The sequence below is a fragment of the Temnothorax nylanderi genome, unplaced genomic scaffold (genome assembly GCF_030848795.1).
Source record: "Temnothorax nylanderi isolate EJ_2023f unplaced genomic scaffold, tnyl_v1.0 TNYL_tig0010_pilon, whole genome shotgun sequence".
NCBI lineage: Eukaryota > Metazoa > Arthropoda > Insecta > Hymenoptera > Formicidae > Temnothorax > Temnothorax nylanderi.
Genome location: NW_027249072.1, coordinates 278,894 through 295,829, shown reverse-complemented (window position 1 = coordinate 295,829; position 16,936 = coordinate 278,894). Strand labels below are relative to the sequence as shown.

At 35.9% G+C, this 16,936-nt stretch overlaps 1 protein-coding gene across 1 annotated transcript; it reads right to left on the bottom strand.

Moving 5' to 3' along the window:
* Window positions 1–7,416: 7,416 nt before the first annotated feature.
* Window positions 7,417–16,728, bottom strand: LOC139787516 (lysosome-associated membrane glycoprotein 5). The gene is made up of 7 exons (XM_071726638.1): window positions 16,393–16,728; window positions 15,153–15,289; window positions 12,670–12,855; window positions 12,454–12,570; window positions 11,857–11,944; window positions 11,459–11,597; window positions 7,417–11,113 (listed from the first exon to the last, which is right to left on the bottom strand). Exons 1-7 carry the CDS (start codon window positions 16,433–16,435, stop codon window positions 10,903–10,905), a joined length of 921 nt encoding a protein of 306 aa, XP_071582739.1. The 5' UTR covers window positions 16,436–16,728; the 3' UTR covers window positions 7,417–10,902.
* Window positions 16,729–16,936: the final 208 nt, after the last annotated feature.

The following is a 16,936-nucleotide window of genomic DNA, read 5'->3' as shown; positions in this document are numbered from 1 at the left end:
CCGTGTGATACACAGATACATAACAAAAATTATTCATAACTAGCTTCATTATTTACGAAACAAGAATAACTTAACGAACATAAAATTTCATGAACCTACTAATATTTGCATAATGCGAGACATGACTTTTTCCGTAACGAAGTAATTATTAATATAGATATTACGTAAAGTTACTTTCCTTGAACGTGACACATTATATTTTCGAGTCACTAGCTATTGATTCAATAATCTATAAAAGATTTAAATTAGTAAGTTGCGTTAATAATAATTATTATTACTTCGTATAAGGTCAACCAAGCATACAGTCTATACTTTATTAGGGACTGCATAGCGCCCTAGGGCGTCGTAATAGGTCGAAATTGTCGATTACACGGCTAGTTAGATGCGCTTCGTGATTTGAGGGTAGCACGTGAGCGACGTACTGTCATCATCCCTCCTGTAATTGTTTGTATGCATATATCCTTATATTCTCTTAGGAAACCTCACGATCCACGTGTTTCCAAATTAAAGACACGATAGAAAAAGAAGCGCGGATATACAATAGGCGGAATGATATAGGCGATGTGTAAAGACAAGAAAAAATTCTCGTAAAATGTACACGTAACGAAATAATATACATATAAGAGAAATTTTTGACATTGTAACTGTCGTTTTTATAACGTCACACGATTTAATTTGTCTTAATTTAATTTATCTTTAAGTAATTTTTTAATCGAAATGTGTCACGAAAAAATTTTTACTTAATGATAGTATACATTTATGAAAAATTATTTTTCAATTACAGTATAAAAGGAGATCAAATAAGAATATCAAAACCGTAAATCACGTAACGACGAACTGATGGACGACGCGCATGAAGGATCATATTGCACATTGCGCACGCCTATGCAACTGCACACGTCTGGTATGCATACGACGCAAAGCCTCATGTCAAAGATCCGTCAACTGGAAAATTTTACTTTATATTCACAGAAATTTTTTTTTTAATCATAATACTTGCTAACTGGTGCTTTACGAACAGATTGTTGCGGTATTAAAACGTTCGAGTAAATCGCTCGTTAATTGCACATGTATAACAAACTAAAAATGTACAATAATTTAAGATCAATTTCATAAAATGTGAAAATAAAATACTGCCCCACAATTGTTTCAAAACTATTTTTCTTTCGGCGTTAGAAAAAGAATTTCAAAAAACGTTTACCTCTGTAACAGCCGACATAGATAAGCCAATCAAGAACGCTCTCGCCATGGCATTTTTTTACAGGTTTTACCAGAATACACGAAGGTGAGAGAAAACTACCCGTAAATTCTCTCTGTAATAAATAACAATACATTCTGGTTTTGTAAAAAACGACAAGCAACGAAAAACTCGATGTTTAATGATGTGGACTGCCCTGTGGTGGCGAGATTTATAGTTGCGGCTAATTATTATCGGTATACGAGGGAAGAAGCGCGACATGTGCTCGGAGAAATATAATGGCGTAACCCTTAAGATGGAGTTAATGGAGAAGGGTAGGGAGATATGGATGTTACGCCAATTATAACGATCTCTGATAGATCTGCTGAGGGCTGAAACGGTGATGCTTATTGCTTATTAAGCTTGATGCGCACATCGGCTAATAGACGCATATGGTGAAATCTTTCACACGCGCTGCATAGCTATAATTGTCCACGAGTGTACAAAAAGTAACAGATACAAAATTGTTTCCGTCTCGATCAATTGCAAAATATTTTGAAAATAATGTATCATGTTGTAAATATCTGACAAATATTTGACAAAACTGTGACTTGTACAAAGAATATTCAGAATATAGTTTAATTAGTAAATTAATAAAATTAATAAAATTATTATACTAACAAGTGTAAGTACTTCTGATATTCTAGAATTTATTAAATGTTTTTTTTATATTTAGCATTAATATGCATATTTTAACAATTGTAGCATATATACATGTATATACGTGAACATGTAATTGTTAAATTAATTGTTAAAATTGTTAAAATTGCTATAATTGTTAAAATAAAAGTGCTAAATTTTAATTACAGATTTTAATGAATTTTACTATGACATAAATTAGTAAAAACTAATAAACTAATAACATTTTTATCATTTTAGATAAATATTATTATAATCGTAAATTTTTCGTTATTTGGAGACATCGCGAATAACAATTCCTCATATGCGACTCTTCTTAATGTGCCACTTCGCACTTTCTATGTTCTCTTATCAGTGGAACCTGTGTCAGGTGAGTTTTGTGGGAAAAAAAGCTAGACATAGTTTCGCGCGCCGGATCGTCTTACGCTAACTCGCACGATTTATCTGCAGGTACATCGCGACGCTCGAATCGTCGCGAAACGTTGCAGTGCCTGATGCAAGGGAGGTTCTCGCAATCACTTTACGTAATTCGACGATAATAAAAAAAAGAAAGGTGTCACGAACTTTGACAAAACACGAAACGAGGTACTTTTCTATGAAATCGACCCTCGGAGATCTCACCCGTTCGATCAGAAATTAGAGAAGTCGCGAGACTTTCAGTCCGAATTTTCTGTAAAAGAACCTAAAATCTCTCTTGTATTCTTCTTTCATTATAAAAATTTGGAAAATTCTTTTAAAATGTTTCACAAAATATATAGTAATATTTAAGATTTCTTATCTTTCAATAAATAAAAGAGATACCTATACTATCAAAAAATATTTCTAAATCTCGTTTTTATTCTTATTATCCACTAAAATATGAAAATGTGAAGAGATATACATAGCAGAACTAGTCCTAATATCAAGTTTAAAAGTAACATTGGCTATATTCTTTATAAGCTAGAATTAAATTATCGGATACATAAAAACTATATACAAAGAACAGGAATAATATTTTTCAACGATCTTCTTTAAGAGTTCCATCGTGACCACGTTGCTCCATTTTCTCAACTTCCGCCGAAAATGTTCGTCCCGCATTTCCTACGATACGCGTCTACCCTCCCACAGTGTGTACCGAATGAAGGGCTTGACGCCATAATGCGGTGTCGTCGCTGTTGTATCGACAATATGTTCCGGATCCTTAATAACGACAGCGAAGCAGTATTAAGAGGCATTACAAAGCAGCGGACACTTGAATGCGCGTCGAGGAGGGTTCGCACTCTTGAAAAGAGCATCTGAACACGAGGAACGCTGTTGGCCCCTTCCCTACCCTCGGACGTTATTATGAACGCCCTTCTTTCTATCCCGCGTTACCGTGTCTTCGTCCCACTCTGTCACCTCCGGCGACACCTTTCTCTTCCTCTTCAGCTGAGACACCCCTATTCGCAACGCTGTTCGACCACCAAATGCTTCGTAAACGCGCATACACTTTTGATTCACTTATATTCAATAATTGAGAGGATTCTATAGTCCTAGCAATGCAGAATTCTCTATCTTATTTCATTTGTTTCAAAAATTATACTTACTTATATTTTTAGTTTCACGTTTAGCAGTAATCGTAAAACCACAAGATCAAATTGATTTGCTATTATTTTTTTTTTCAAAATATAATTAAACATAGAGATAAGTCTCCTTTGGCACACAACTTATATATTTTAAATATACATTTATCGAGCCAATTTGTCGAGGAATGTAATATTTTCTACTGCAAGCATTGAAATTTAATACTCTTTGCTGAATTGAAACACGCGGAATAAAAATGCAATGTTAATATGAGCAAATAAAGCTCCGAATTTACGTTTATGGCGGACAGAAAAAGGGGGATGAGAAAAGTTTTGCAGGTTTCGCGTTACATCATTGTCACCCTGGAGCACCCCAATAGGCAGCTATACCATATATATAGGTAGGTGGCGAATGTGCGCGCCAACCCCACGAAAATCCCCGTTTACGTGTCTGTGTCGTCATATTCTTTGTTAGAGGGTGGTTTTCAAACGATGAAATCGCTCGATTGCGACGACCTCGCAATCGAGATTTATTCAATTAAAGTTGAAACACCACGTTCTCTCTCAATCCTTTCCCCTGTATGCCGTGTATAAAAATAAATATTTAATATAAAATGCCCATATTTACCGGAATTCTGCAAGATTTATTATGCATTATATTTAATCGTTACTTTTTATTCTTTATCTTCTATTGTTAAAAAGAAAATCTCATAAAGATCGCAGTAAAACAAAAAGGTCTTGAATTTTTATCACATATCTAAAATTCAACCAGAAGTATTTTATATATACAATATATAAACGTTTTGTACAATATACAATTTTTTACATCGCTTCCATTAAATTTTAGCCTTTTCTATTCTTCAATTTTGCTAAATATACGTAAAAGACGTATGTCTGAAATGTTTCAGAATGTTGCTTCGGCGAATTTTTCTAATCCGCGCGTGGCAAGCGACGCCGATATTAGTCGGCTAATTCTTTCACGCTACACGCGTACGAAGATGACGTTTTCACGAAGACGAAGACGAAACGCTGCCTACGACGATTCTTCGAGCTGACCGTGCAGACTCGTCAAGGCCGCGTTGCTTTTTATCGGCTTATCAAGACGTTGATTGCATCGAGTTGCTCGTCCATGCTGTGAGAACTAAGAAATCATCGCGTCATACATCTAGGAGGTGTATTTATAGCGTCTCCAGGAAGGATCTCCTCAACGCAACGGGTCCACGTGCGAGACTGATTATAACGCGATTGAGAGTGCAGGCTGCTGCATCGACGTTTTCCCGTCGCCGTCGACCAGCAATAAATTAAAAGAAAAATTATTGTATTTTCAAACTCTGTTGCTTAAGTATAAATTAAATTATAGCAAATTGAGAAGAAGAAAAAGAAGAAAAAGCAGAGAGAGAGAGAGAGATATTAAAACAATTTTAAAAATATATGTTTTTACAAAGCTAATTTTTTATTGCAAAACGTGTAATGACTCTATAAGATTCTTCAAAAATTTTATTTACAAAAAGTATAAATTGTATAAAGGGTACCATTGTTAAGTTTTTGTCAAATACATATTATCTAAGGAAATAACTTTGTTTGTTTGTAAAAAGATTGAATTAACACAAGTTCTACATTAACTTGGATGATCTTTGCAACAATATTTATCGATCAGCTATTATACTGTGAATGCATTTGTATCTCTAGACTATTAAGATAATACATGACAAAAGTAAACATAAAGTCAAATATTTCCTCTAGTCGATTCAAACTGTTTGATGAAACCTAAAATAATATTTGTTTAGGTATATTTGATTAGGTACCTGATATAATGCTAATACATATATATCTAAAATTCTATATGGACAAACCCACAAGTCTGTCAAAATATAAACGTAATCCATCAACTTTCAACAAAAGTACTCTTCAGGTAGCTCGGGAATTATTGTATGGTATTCACTCAAATGGACTGTCCACGAATCCACGGCGAAGTAGGTATTGCTCTTTATGCTTATGCTAACAACATGTGTGATTCTGACAAGTAGTTTCTGGCTAAAGTACGGAACTTATTTCTGGGCAAAATTATTGTCATAAAAATCATAATTAAATAATATAATATACAACTTGTGGTTACATCGTAAAATTATCACAGGAAATTAATTTAGATGATGCGATCATTTATCATTGACATATAAAATCATCAAATTAACGATTACAGTTGCGCACAATTAATTCAATTATATTATCAAGTATTCGAAAATAATTTTGATATGAATAGTTAAAGCGGTAGGAAAACAACGAATCGTCTATCCTTCGCTTCGGTCTAAACGACATCGCGCTCGACGCTCGACGCTCGACGCTCGACACTCGGAGCTAACGAGTTCGAAGGACGAAAGGCGGCGCGGCGCGGCGGCGCGATGGTGGGACTGGTGGGCTGGTGGGCTGGTGGGCGATTCGCTGCAACCGCGGTCGTTTATTAACTCAACCCTCGGCGGTGAGATATCACGCGCGACATAACTTATGCTTGGACAGGGTTGCAAACTATACTATATACACATACAGAACCGGGATTACCGTACGTAACGACGCTAAGGTTATGGTGTTACACGCGGATGGTGGAGCGGCACCGGTGTCCAGTGACTCCCATGTCGGCTTGTTATCCGGACCGCCCCGTCGTTATCTGCAATTACCCCAAAACAGCCCCTAGTTTATAAATTATAGGTCGTACCTCCGTACCCCGCTGCCGCGCGTCGTACCATCCGTCCCCCTCAGCTCCACGCTCACCCTGTCCTCCCTTCTCCGCTCTTCACGCGCGCGAACCATCTCTATCGAATCCAGCGGTACATCTGTCATCAAACGTGGTCAATTACGTTCAATTATCCCGGTCACCACCACCACCACCGCCGCCGCCGCCGCCGCCGCCGCCGCCGCCGCCGCCGCCGCCGCCGCCACCGCCGCCGTGTTATCGCCCGATGCACGAAGAATAAATTTCTGGCCAATTAAGCGAAACTGTGCCGCGGTAATTGCTAATTAGGCGTGCGTCGCGTCGGCGTCGGTCAATTACAAACGCGATTGGATCGCGCGAAATAAACTCCTCTCCTGCGAACGGTTTCTTCCTTTTTGTTTTTCGACGGTCATGATTTATTACTATTAATATTTATAAATTTTATACCAAGTGCAGCAACATATGTGCTACTTTTCTTTTGCTGCCCATCTCGCGATTGCGTTCCCTCGAGCATTTTTCGCGGACTCGTTTAATTAGATACTAAATTGGCGGAATAATCGCGCGTTGCTATAATCCGCGCTACGAGCTACGAGGGGTAATCCTCGGTGACAGGAGCCGAGAGCGGCGATTTCTTCGGTCGCAGGCACCCGCAGGCGCAAAAGACCCGAGATGCTCTCGCAGGCGACCCGCGACAATACGATCGTCTTGTCGCGCGCCATTGTTGTGAGAGATTTCAATGGACATTGCAACAATGAGTCGCTGACGACGGTGCGTCGTGTTGCGCAAAGGGAACCATGCGAGGGCTCCCCACGGCTAGCATAAGCCTGCTTGACTGTACTTTTCACGCCCTTTCCACGACGCGAGATTATTATATCTCCGACCCTCCGCCCCGTGAACACCAAATAGACATCTGCTTTCGAAAGGCGTAATGCCCATGTATATAAAATAAAACATGATTGCGAGAGCTATATATATTTTGCAAGTTTGCAACGCCAAATATCACCGTTTTTTTCTTAAAGATTTTATCGACAATTATTTTCGTATAAATAGTACAAAATTATTTGAAACAAACAAGAAGATCGGTTATATGTTTACTATCTGAAATAGAGAATAATAGTAATTGGTTATTACCTTAAATATAGTTTTTCAAATGATTAATTATCTTACTTTGTTAGTTTCTTCAAAAACATGATATGCAACAGCTGCAAAAATAATGTGTTATTTTTCTGAGATCGCGAGATTATCGTAATTCGAAAAATTTTGACATAAATCATCGTGGACACGATGCACGATTGAGTGAACTTGTATAACAGCCTTTATTTTATCGATATGATACAATTTTAATAGACGATATGATACACTATGATACGTGAAACCGGAATCCATCTCCCTGTTTCCGCGATCTCCGCAGTAATGCATTATAATAATTGTTACAAGACTTAACGCTGCGGCTATAGGTCAAGCGATATGATTCATAATTTGACGCCATTTCACCGTAAAAACGTCGCGATTCAGCAATTTAGTCACTGCGCGTTGCTTTCATATGCGTATCTCCGTGTTGTTTTACAAATGCCAAAAAAATGCGCAAAATCGTTAAGAGATTCACCGAATGTAATTTATCGTATTACTGTGCGAGACATAAACCGCTAAATCGCGCCGCTAACTATCTTAATCGCTACTATCAGTTAATATCTATGGTATAAGATTGACTTTAGCACAAAAATACATTTTTATAATTACAGCTAGACCTTCTTCGTGTTAATATCACGATACCGCGAGCATGCATGATATTCATTCGATCTTTCCAGTTTTTGGTTCAGACTAATCTTTCTTGAAATTATAATTGAGATAGCGACAAATGTAACTGAATTATATAGCGTACTTTTTATATAAGAGGCAATATGGTTGCTTCAAAAGCGAATCTATCCAGTCTAGATTTATCGTAATATACATTTTTTTTAAATTAGGGAATGCATGTTTATCGCATTTGCTGCAAAGTATCGAAAAATTGATTAAAGACCATTTAACGATAATTCAAATCTTATTTGAGATCTTGTGAATCGTCATGATACTCGCACAACGCTGCCGGCTACATTCACGAATCGACGATTGACAAATCTTGGAAATACGACATACGATATCCGTAATATATTTACATACGAAGTAACTTTAATATGCACTTGGAAGACAGAGGTTTATATGTTATGCATATATCGATAACGTAGGTTTTTCTTCATGTACGTACTATACATATATATATCTATACGACATAGATGTAATATGCGCGTAAATATATTTAGCGCATAATTATGTAATATAATTTTTAATCCATGCACGCGCTGACGCATACGTTTTACATTTAGATATGTTAACTTGCTAATAATCATATTATTCATCGTGCGCCGTCGCCAGCGATCAGCTATTTTCAATGTATAAATAAACTGTCCTTTACCATCATAATCATTGCACCCATTATACCTTATATAAATGATTGAAAAGCTCGCAATATCATAACTATTTAACACCGCACAATTTGAATAAATATAAAATTACAGTAACTTGGAGTTTTATACGCCAGGATATCATCAAAATAAATTATTCGTAGTTTCCTAATGAATGCACGTTTGTGAAACTTTACAGATCCAGATACTTGGAAAAATCCAATATAAAAATAAAATACAAGAATAGAAAAAGTCCTGCGCGAGAAGAGATCAAAAGAAGATTGCGTATGAGTAAGAAAAAATTTTTAAATTATTTTTGTTTATAAAGTAAACGTTTCATTCATAATACATAATCGTGGTTTCAGCGCTCACATATTTATACAGTATATTGTATGTGTTTGTGCGCGCATACACCGACAAAAGTAATAAGTCAAATAAAAATATTTTTATGGGCGTTTTTTCGTAATACCACTCTCTTATTACAAAGTTTATTATATTTCTTAAATTGACATATTCATATAAATATTCCGAAGAAAATTTGACAAACATATGCAGCAAGTATATGTATACGTACATGTGTGTGTGTGTGTGCGTATTTATATCCACACATATCCATACACAATTTCTTACTTTGTATTATGTAAAGTCAAGCGAATAATGTTTAAGATCAAATTGTAACCTAGTTCAGATCCATCTCCACTTAAGACACAAACAGCAACAAAGAAAATGATCAACTAATTAAATTTCATATTTACAGTTAAATATCTTAGATTTGCTAAAACTTGTAAACCGGTAAACTTACGAAACTACGTTATAAAGAGTAAAGCATAATTAAATATAGAGTACAACTGGTGTAAAAAATGGGAAAGAATCCGTAAATTATGGACTGCTATGTACAAGATAATTAAGGCGTTACATTGAAATGTATTAACAGTTTTATTACATTCTCATTAATTATAATCTAATTATAATATACCCGTCTATCTAACATTGTTAGCTGCCGAAAAGGACCTTCTCACGTCTCCGAATGTCGAAGTTTTATTTCGATTTCTTTATATGAATTAACCAAATTATCATTATATGTATTGTATTTATTATTACTATATGTATATAGTTGTTACTCCTATATACATATAATAATGTTCATGAAGAATAAAGATACATTATATTGTAAGAGTTACGCCGAGAGAAACAATTCAATTATCTTAATTGTATATTGCAAGTATTTCGCGGGAGATTAAAATATACGTTTTTTGTGTATTCTAGAAAATTATGCGAAATTTAAAGAACTTGTAATCAACAAAACTATCGTAATGATAAAATATCTACGCGATTAATAAGATTTCAAAGTACTTTTCTTTAATGCTCATATAAATATGACGATGTGTAGATCAAAATCTACGAATTGGAAAGCCTATTGATACAACCATCCGAGTTTGCGATTACGAATGTCATTTTTTTTTAATCTCAAGCGAATATGTTGACATTCGATACGATTGACAAATATGTCGCGCATATACTATAGCAATGAAAATTTCATTACATCATTTATCAACACTTTTATAATACCACATGAGTCGATGATATCTAATTCCGTATGTATATAATTATGCATTAATACGCGATTGACTGTTTTTTAATTATAAAATTGATAAACGTCATGATCGTTATAAACATCAAAACTTTTCTAGTTTTAAAGACAAATAATCCATATTATAAAGAGAAAATATAAAACAGATTTCTTTTAAAATAATTTTCAAGTATAATTATTATTTGACATCTGTAAGATAATTAAATTAAATGACGATAAAACTTTGTTAAAAGACAATAAGATAAATTATAATGCTAATTAATAAAAATCAATATTACTTTTATAACATATTCAGACTGATATTTTCTTTAAGTAATAAAAAACCTATTTTAAAACATCTTTTAATGTTTACGGTAGGGTATCCTGGATATGTATTCAGATATGTCTATCTAGAAGATTTCTATGCGCGATATCTTGTCTCGCGGAGTCCGCTCTAAGCCGGACTTTAATTTAATCGTTAATCGTTAATCGACTCATTTATTAGGTATCTTCGGAGATCATCGCGGATTCTTTCCGTGATAATTACAAGATACGTCGATATGTGTCGATATGCTATGTTCATGTCTAACAAAAAAGAAATATCCAAAAAGTAAAATTTCAGAAAGAAACACACCTGATTCTTTTCCAGGAACGACTAGCGCGTAGTGTTGAGAAAAATTATGTGTCGCTCACTCGCGAACGGCGTCAATTTTTGGCGATACGTGTTTCTTTGGCATCGACGTGACAGTGGGATCCCCGGGTATTTTTTACTCCATCGTGTCGTACTGAACCTTCTTCACTTTGAAATATCGGTAGGCCGCATAGCCGGTGATTGTTAAGAGAACCGCAGCGGCCAACGTGGAGCCGACTGCAACTGGCGCAGTCTCGTCTCTGTTGGCCCGCGCGCTTAGCGAGGTGCACGAAAATTCGGCAGCAAACTCGTTGTTCTTGAACTTGAACGGTTGCAGCTTCATGTCTCTGAAATTTTTCATTTTTATGACAATCTAATAAATTCTCTATTTACGCAGTTTACAAGAATAAGAATTTGCCTAACACTATATCGTATTATGTAGCTATACATATTATTAACTTGTAACAAAGTTCCACATTTAACAAAATGTGGCCATTTGATTTGAAAAAGAATAGAAAAGTCACTTTCGATATTGGTTTGACTTTCATATAAATCTATTTTTAGTTTCAAATATGAGGTAAAATTAAATGTACTTTAGCTAAATTAGAACTTTTGCATTATGTCTGATTTACTGTTTATAACTTAAACACAACTTTGGTTGCTAAAATTAAATCGATAATATGTTGGGATACCTCAAAAGTACGCTGGCATGATTTTTGCCGTCGGTGAGCGAAATCTCGGTTTCTTCGGAACAAGCGTACGATTTTCCGACCGGTGTGGGAAACAGCATGGAGCTATGTTTCTGGCCGGTACTCAGTCGAATAGTCTTGTCTAAAATATTAATAAAATAATCAATTTGACTTTTATAATTAACAATATATTATTTCTCTCGAAAATGTATGTCAAGTGTATCTAATAGTTTTTAATTTACAATAAACTGTATTCAATAGCTTAATTTATTTTTAGTACAAAGTTGATAGTTTTTAACTATTAAACATAACGTGACTTATTCTTAATACTATTGCATTTTCTTAAAACATTTCGCACGAAATAGCAAAATTGTGCAAAAACTAATAAGATTGACACTTACTTGGCTGAGCAATATGTTCAAAGTGTTTGTCACTGGAGTTATAGGTCAGTTCGATTTTCTCGACATACCAGCGTTCACCACCTGGTGTCTGGAAAATAAAGTCGTATGTCTCGTTAACTATAGGGAGGAAATCTGACAAGGTTTATCATTCCTTTATATAAAAATCAAGATTACTAGGATTGTGCTAAGAGATCAAATACAATATAGCATGACATACTCCTAAATATAACTTTAGTATATGTATAAATAATATCAATCGATGCCTGCGTTTTGTTCTAGGATATCATTTTTAATGAAATTTCTACTATTTTTATCCCACATGTGGTAGTTACTCGAATCGAGATGTTAATTCGTAGAGTTAATTCGAGACGTTATCTCGTGATAGTTTCTAACACGCAATCAGCGATATGAAGGTGAAAATCAAATGAACTATATCTCGGTAAAAGGGTCACGTATCAATTTTCACAAAAAGCAGTACCGTGCCTGGCAATTAAAATGATTTATCTTTCGTATAATTGTCTCTTGACCGGCGCGAGAATTTATCTCTCGACACAACTGTGGAAATATCACTACACGATGTTATATATAAAAGATTACCTTAGCGAAACTCCAAGATAGTACGAAGGCTTCCCATTTCAATGACATTGTCACCGTGTTTTCGTTATCACAATTTCCGGTCACAATTGCATCGTTAGGTACGTAGATATCCGCTTCCTAGAGATATCAATATCAATTATATAATTATCCGTCGTTGTGCTCATTGATCCAAGATTTCCTCTTTCCTTCGGAATTTAATTCATATGCATTTCTTACTTGATCCTCGCCGAGTTTTGTGCGATATTTAACAGTGATGAGTGCATCTACTTGAAGAAGAATGCAAGCTTGTCCGTTGCTTCCATCCAGCCGATACAAGGGTTCTTCGGTGGAAAACGATTTGTGTGTGGTCGATGTGGTTGAGGGCACGATCGTGGTTGTTTTGAGTTCAGAATTGACTATCGGCTAAAAAAGAAGATTACAATATAATATTATTAAAAAAGAAATTATATTTACTTATAAAATGAAACAATAAAGTTGTACATATTGACTCATGAAAAATTATTAATAAAAATTGTTCGGTAGAATTTTTATTATCTAAAAAATTGTCCTCTCTCTCTCTCTCTCTCTCTCTCTCTCTCTCTCTCTCTCTCTCTCTCTCTCTCTCTCTCTCTCTCTCTCTCTCTCTCTCTCAATAAAATTTTCATTTATAGTTTGTTGTTATATTCTAGAAAGGTAACTTCCGCTCAAAAGCTTATGACCTTCTATAGAAGGTCGTCTGTTATTGTAGCATAAATGTACGAGTTTTGCAATAACAATTTTTTGTTGCAATAACAACTCTATGTGTAACGAATCATTAATATAGAAACAGGTAACATAAGTCAACGTTACAATATGTATAAATTTGCAATTACAAAGCATAAGAAGGAACATAAGCCGATGCGGGTGGCAATAGTAAAAGTTTCCACTAGAATGCCGCGAAATCTTTGCACGATGACGTCACATAATACCATCGAAATGTCAAGGAGTGCAGTAAAAGCAGCTATCGGATGTTATAAAAGCTTAACGCCAAAGAGGTCAACAAATCCACTGTAAATATGTTTTGAGTCTAAGCGCACAAGCGTGTGGAAACTCAGAAAAAACACAGAATTTAATAAAGTTATAAAATTTATTAAGTTTAAACTTAGCAAACGGAATTTGCAAAGCTTAACGACTTTTCATCTTCCCAACATTAAGAGTTAACTTCAGAATTAATACGTCATTTGACATCACTCTGCTACCTGGGTCCCATTAATAAACAATTATAACATTTTTCACGATGGTGAGAAATTATTTGAGAATCCCCCAGAACTTGATATCATAATTTCACGGTTTAATAGTTCAAGTGATTCTGACATCATAACACTTTATATAAGAAGATATTAATGGAAGTCTGAACACACAAACAAGTTATTGATATATTTAAAATTTCATCAGTTGTCTAATACTTTAACGTATCTAAATGCACTAACACATCTGTAATTTTGTAGTACTATATGATATAATGTCTTCTGCAAACTGTTTTATCTCTGCATTCTTTAATCAAGAAGAGCTGAATTGTCACATTGCGAAATGCATTAGTAAAATCTTCGTTTAGAGGTCATAACAGCGCTAGTGGCATTTACAGCTAGGAGGTTATATGACTATCATGCAACAGCGATGAAATGTAAATTTCACAACGCGTATAATTCAACGAAATATTTGCAAAAGCAACAGACTACCTACGTTCAGCGGAAATTATAAACAGTATGAGGAATCATGCTCGATCGAGACAATTTCGTTTTCTTCTTGACACTTTACAGCTGGAGCGAATCGAGCTAATCTGATGACGATAATTTATGAAGACTGATACAAAAAATTGTAAATATTATGTCTCTAAAGTTATATTTTAAAAAGATTTTGTTTGACAAGCGTCAAATGTGGAGATTAAAATATAAGAATGGATTAAGGGGTAGCAGAAATAAAGTCAAGGTCTGGCCAAGAGTTGTATGAAAGTTTTGATAAGATTGCTTTACGTATAACACAGTGCTCTTTTATGAATTCCACGCATTATCATACGTTATAGCGATGGCGTAAAACCGCCATTGTATCCGCCCGACGTAAGGTCAGCCTTGAAAAAGCATAGGTCCTTACTGCGGTGGAGATTTTCAAACTTTTCTGTAAACGGGGACACACATAATTGCGCCGTATCATATAATCGAATAATAATGTTCGAAGCTTTCTCGGGGGGCGTTAATTATCGGATTTAAACCTTAGATTAAATAGGCCCCTGTAATAAGCGGTAATACGATTACGCGCAGATTTAGTAATGCAGCTTGCGTATGTAGGAGCGGTCGCCGCCCACTACTGTAAGGACATTAGCATGTAGACGTATATGTACGGATATACACGATCCAATGTGGTATTTTTTCCCCTTCAACTGTATTAGCGTAACGTTCCACGAATCCATTTAAATGATTACTCCTGCGTATAGGCATATAAATCGCTGTATTTCTAAAAGTGCGTATTGGTCGCTGAAAAAAAGTACTGTATACGTTTATTCGGAATTATAATTGCAAGAAAAGAAATTGAGAGAGCTTTCGAACAGCCATTTAATACGGCAATCAAATTTTAAAAAGTTTAGCTGTAGTATTGTGAAAAAACAGAGAGAGAGAGAGAGAGAGAGAGAGAATCCTGTAATATGAATGAATAAAGAGTGGAAATATCGAATAAAATTTGTTTACCAAGGGCAATCTCGTCTTCGGAGTAGGATATTCCAGGAAGATTTTCGACATTCTCCGTGTGGTATAACGTTGCTCGTCCACTTGTCGCGGCATCGGCGAAGGAAGGGGGATACTAAACGCTATGCCCGTGACACACCCTGCCGAAAATTATTTTTATAAAATGTAGTGTCGCGATATCACCATACACACAGTAGTGTTGTCAAGTTTAAAAGCAAATTAGAAAAATAAAAAAAAACTTTTATGAAAAGTCTATTATCTAATTTACAACGTCCGTGTTGTTTAGTCCTCTTTATTTTTATATTAAATATCTAATCAAGTGTATTAACTTTCATCCCTTGCTTGGAAGACAGTTTCCTCGCGTTCCCTTTAAATTCCGGAAGTTAGGTTTAAGGAGAAATTAGGGTGAATATTAAACGCGTGTAAAATTTGAAAAGTATGCCTCAAGACTTAAGAAAATACAAGATAGAAGTTATATTTGTATCTTTGATTGTAAAGAAGAGCCCCGCTCACACACATCATTTATCTAAAAGTTTTACATCACTCGTGAGATTTTATTAGAATGACATTTATCACGTCAAAGTCACGTCATTTGTCATCTTCCTCACACACATACACACACACATTCATATATTTGAAGCAATAGTATGTCTATTAATATTATAATCGCGTAATTACAGGATTGAAATATCAAGAAAATAATATCCGAAAAACTATTCATTGTAATTAAAAATTCTAATTGGAGTCAATTTTTATGATTCTTTTCCGCGATAAGTAAATGACGTAAAACACAGTTTCGACGAGCTTTCTCACGTATCGTTATTGACATTTGCCACTATAAACCTTTGACATACTATGTGTATCAAGAAATAATCTTGTACATAATATCCCTTATCACTTCCTATACATATATATCTTACTCTGCTTTTCTCTTTATATACTCAGAACACTCGAGTAATCGTGAGAAGACTCGCTCACGCAATCGTCTTATTGTTAGTAGGACTTTTTCCATTCGAATGATAACGTCACCGTCACCAACGAATCTAACATAAGAATTAAATGGCGCGGTTCGGTAATCATACTTGACGCAATTCCCGTGGTCACAACGTATACAAGAGTTAAATGGCACGACTCCCTTCTCGCGGAATAACGTAATGATAATAACGGAAACGCGTATCGGAGCACTCTTTTCCTGAGCAGAAAGATGTCACTCGACTTTCTCTCTTTCTTTCGGAAAACTCACACAGTAGGAAAATCGCCCTGCAGTGTTCGCCCCGACGTGCCATAACGACGCTGCCGCTGTTGATCCTACTTCCTAGGGCACTCCTTAATTGCCAATCAAATTAGACGGAAGAACGAGGAAGGATATGTTGTTACGCGGAAATATATATAAAATCGCGCCCGATATACGTATGCTCGGCAACAGGACGGTTGCTCGGTGGCGACGTTCGCGAGGCTTGTGAGGACTGTGAGGAGAAGCGAGAGAAAGCTCGGGACCGTGGACGGATCGATAGCGGGGCGGTTTTCAGCATGCGCTACTACGCGGCTGCCGTTCTGCACAACCCGATGGAAAAAGCACTACTCCGGCCACCGGTGCCACCACCGCCACCGCCGCTTCCCCGCCGATGACGTCGACGTCGACGTCGACGTCGGCGTCGGCGTCGGCGCCGGCGCCGGCATCAGCCGTCTCGTTGTCAGAGACTGTTCATTCACATTAGACGTGCATCGAATCTACATTGAATCTAGCCGGGACTTCGCACCGTGATATACTTCGCGCAAGCATAAGT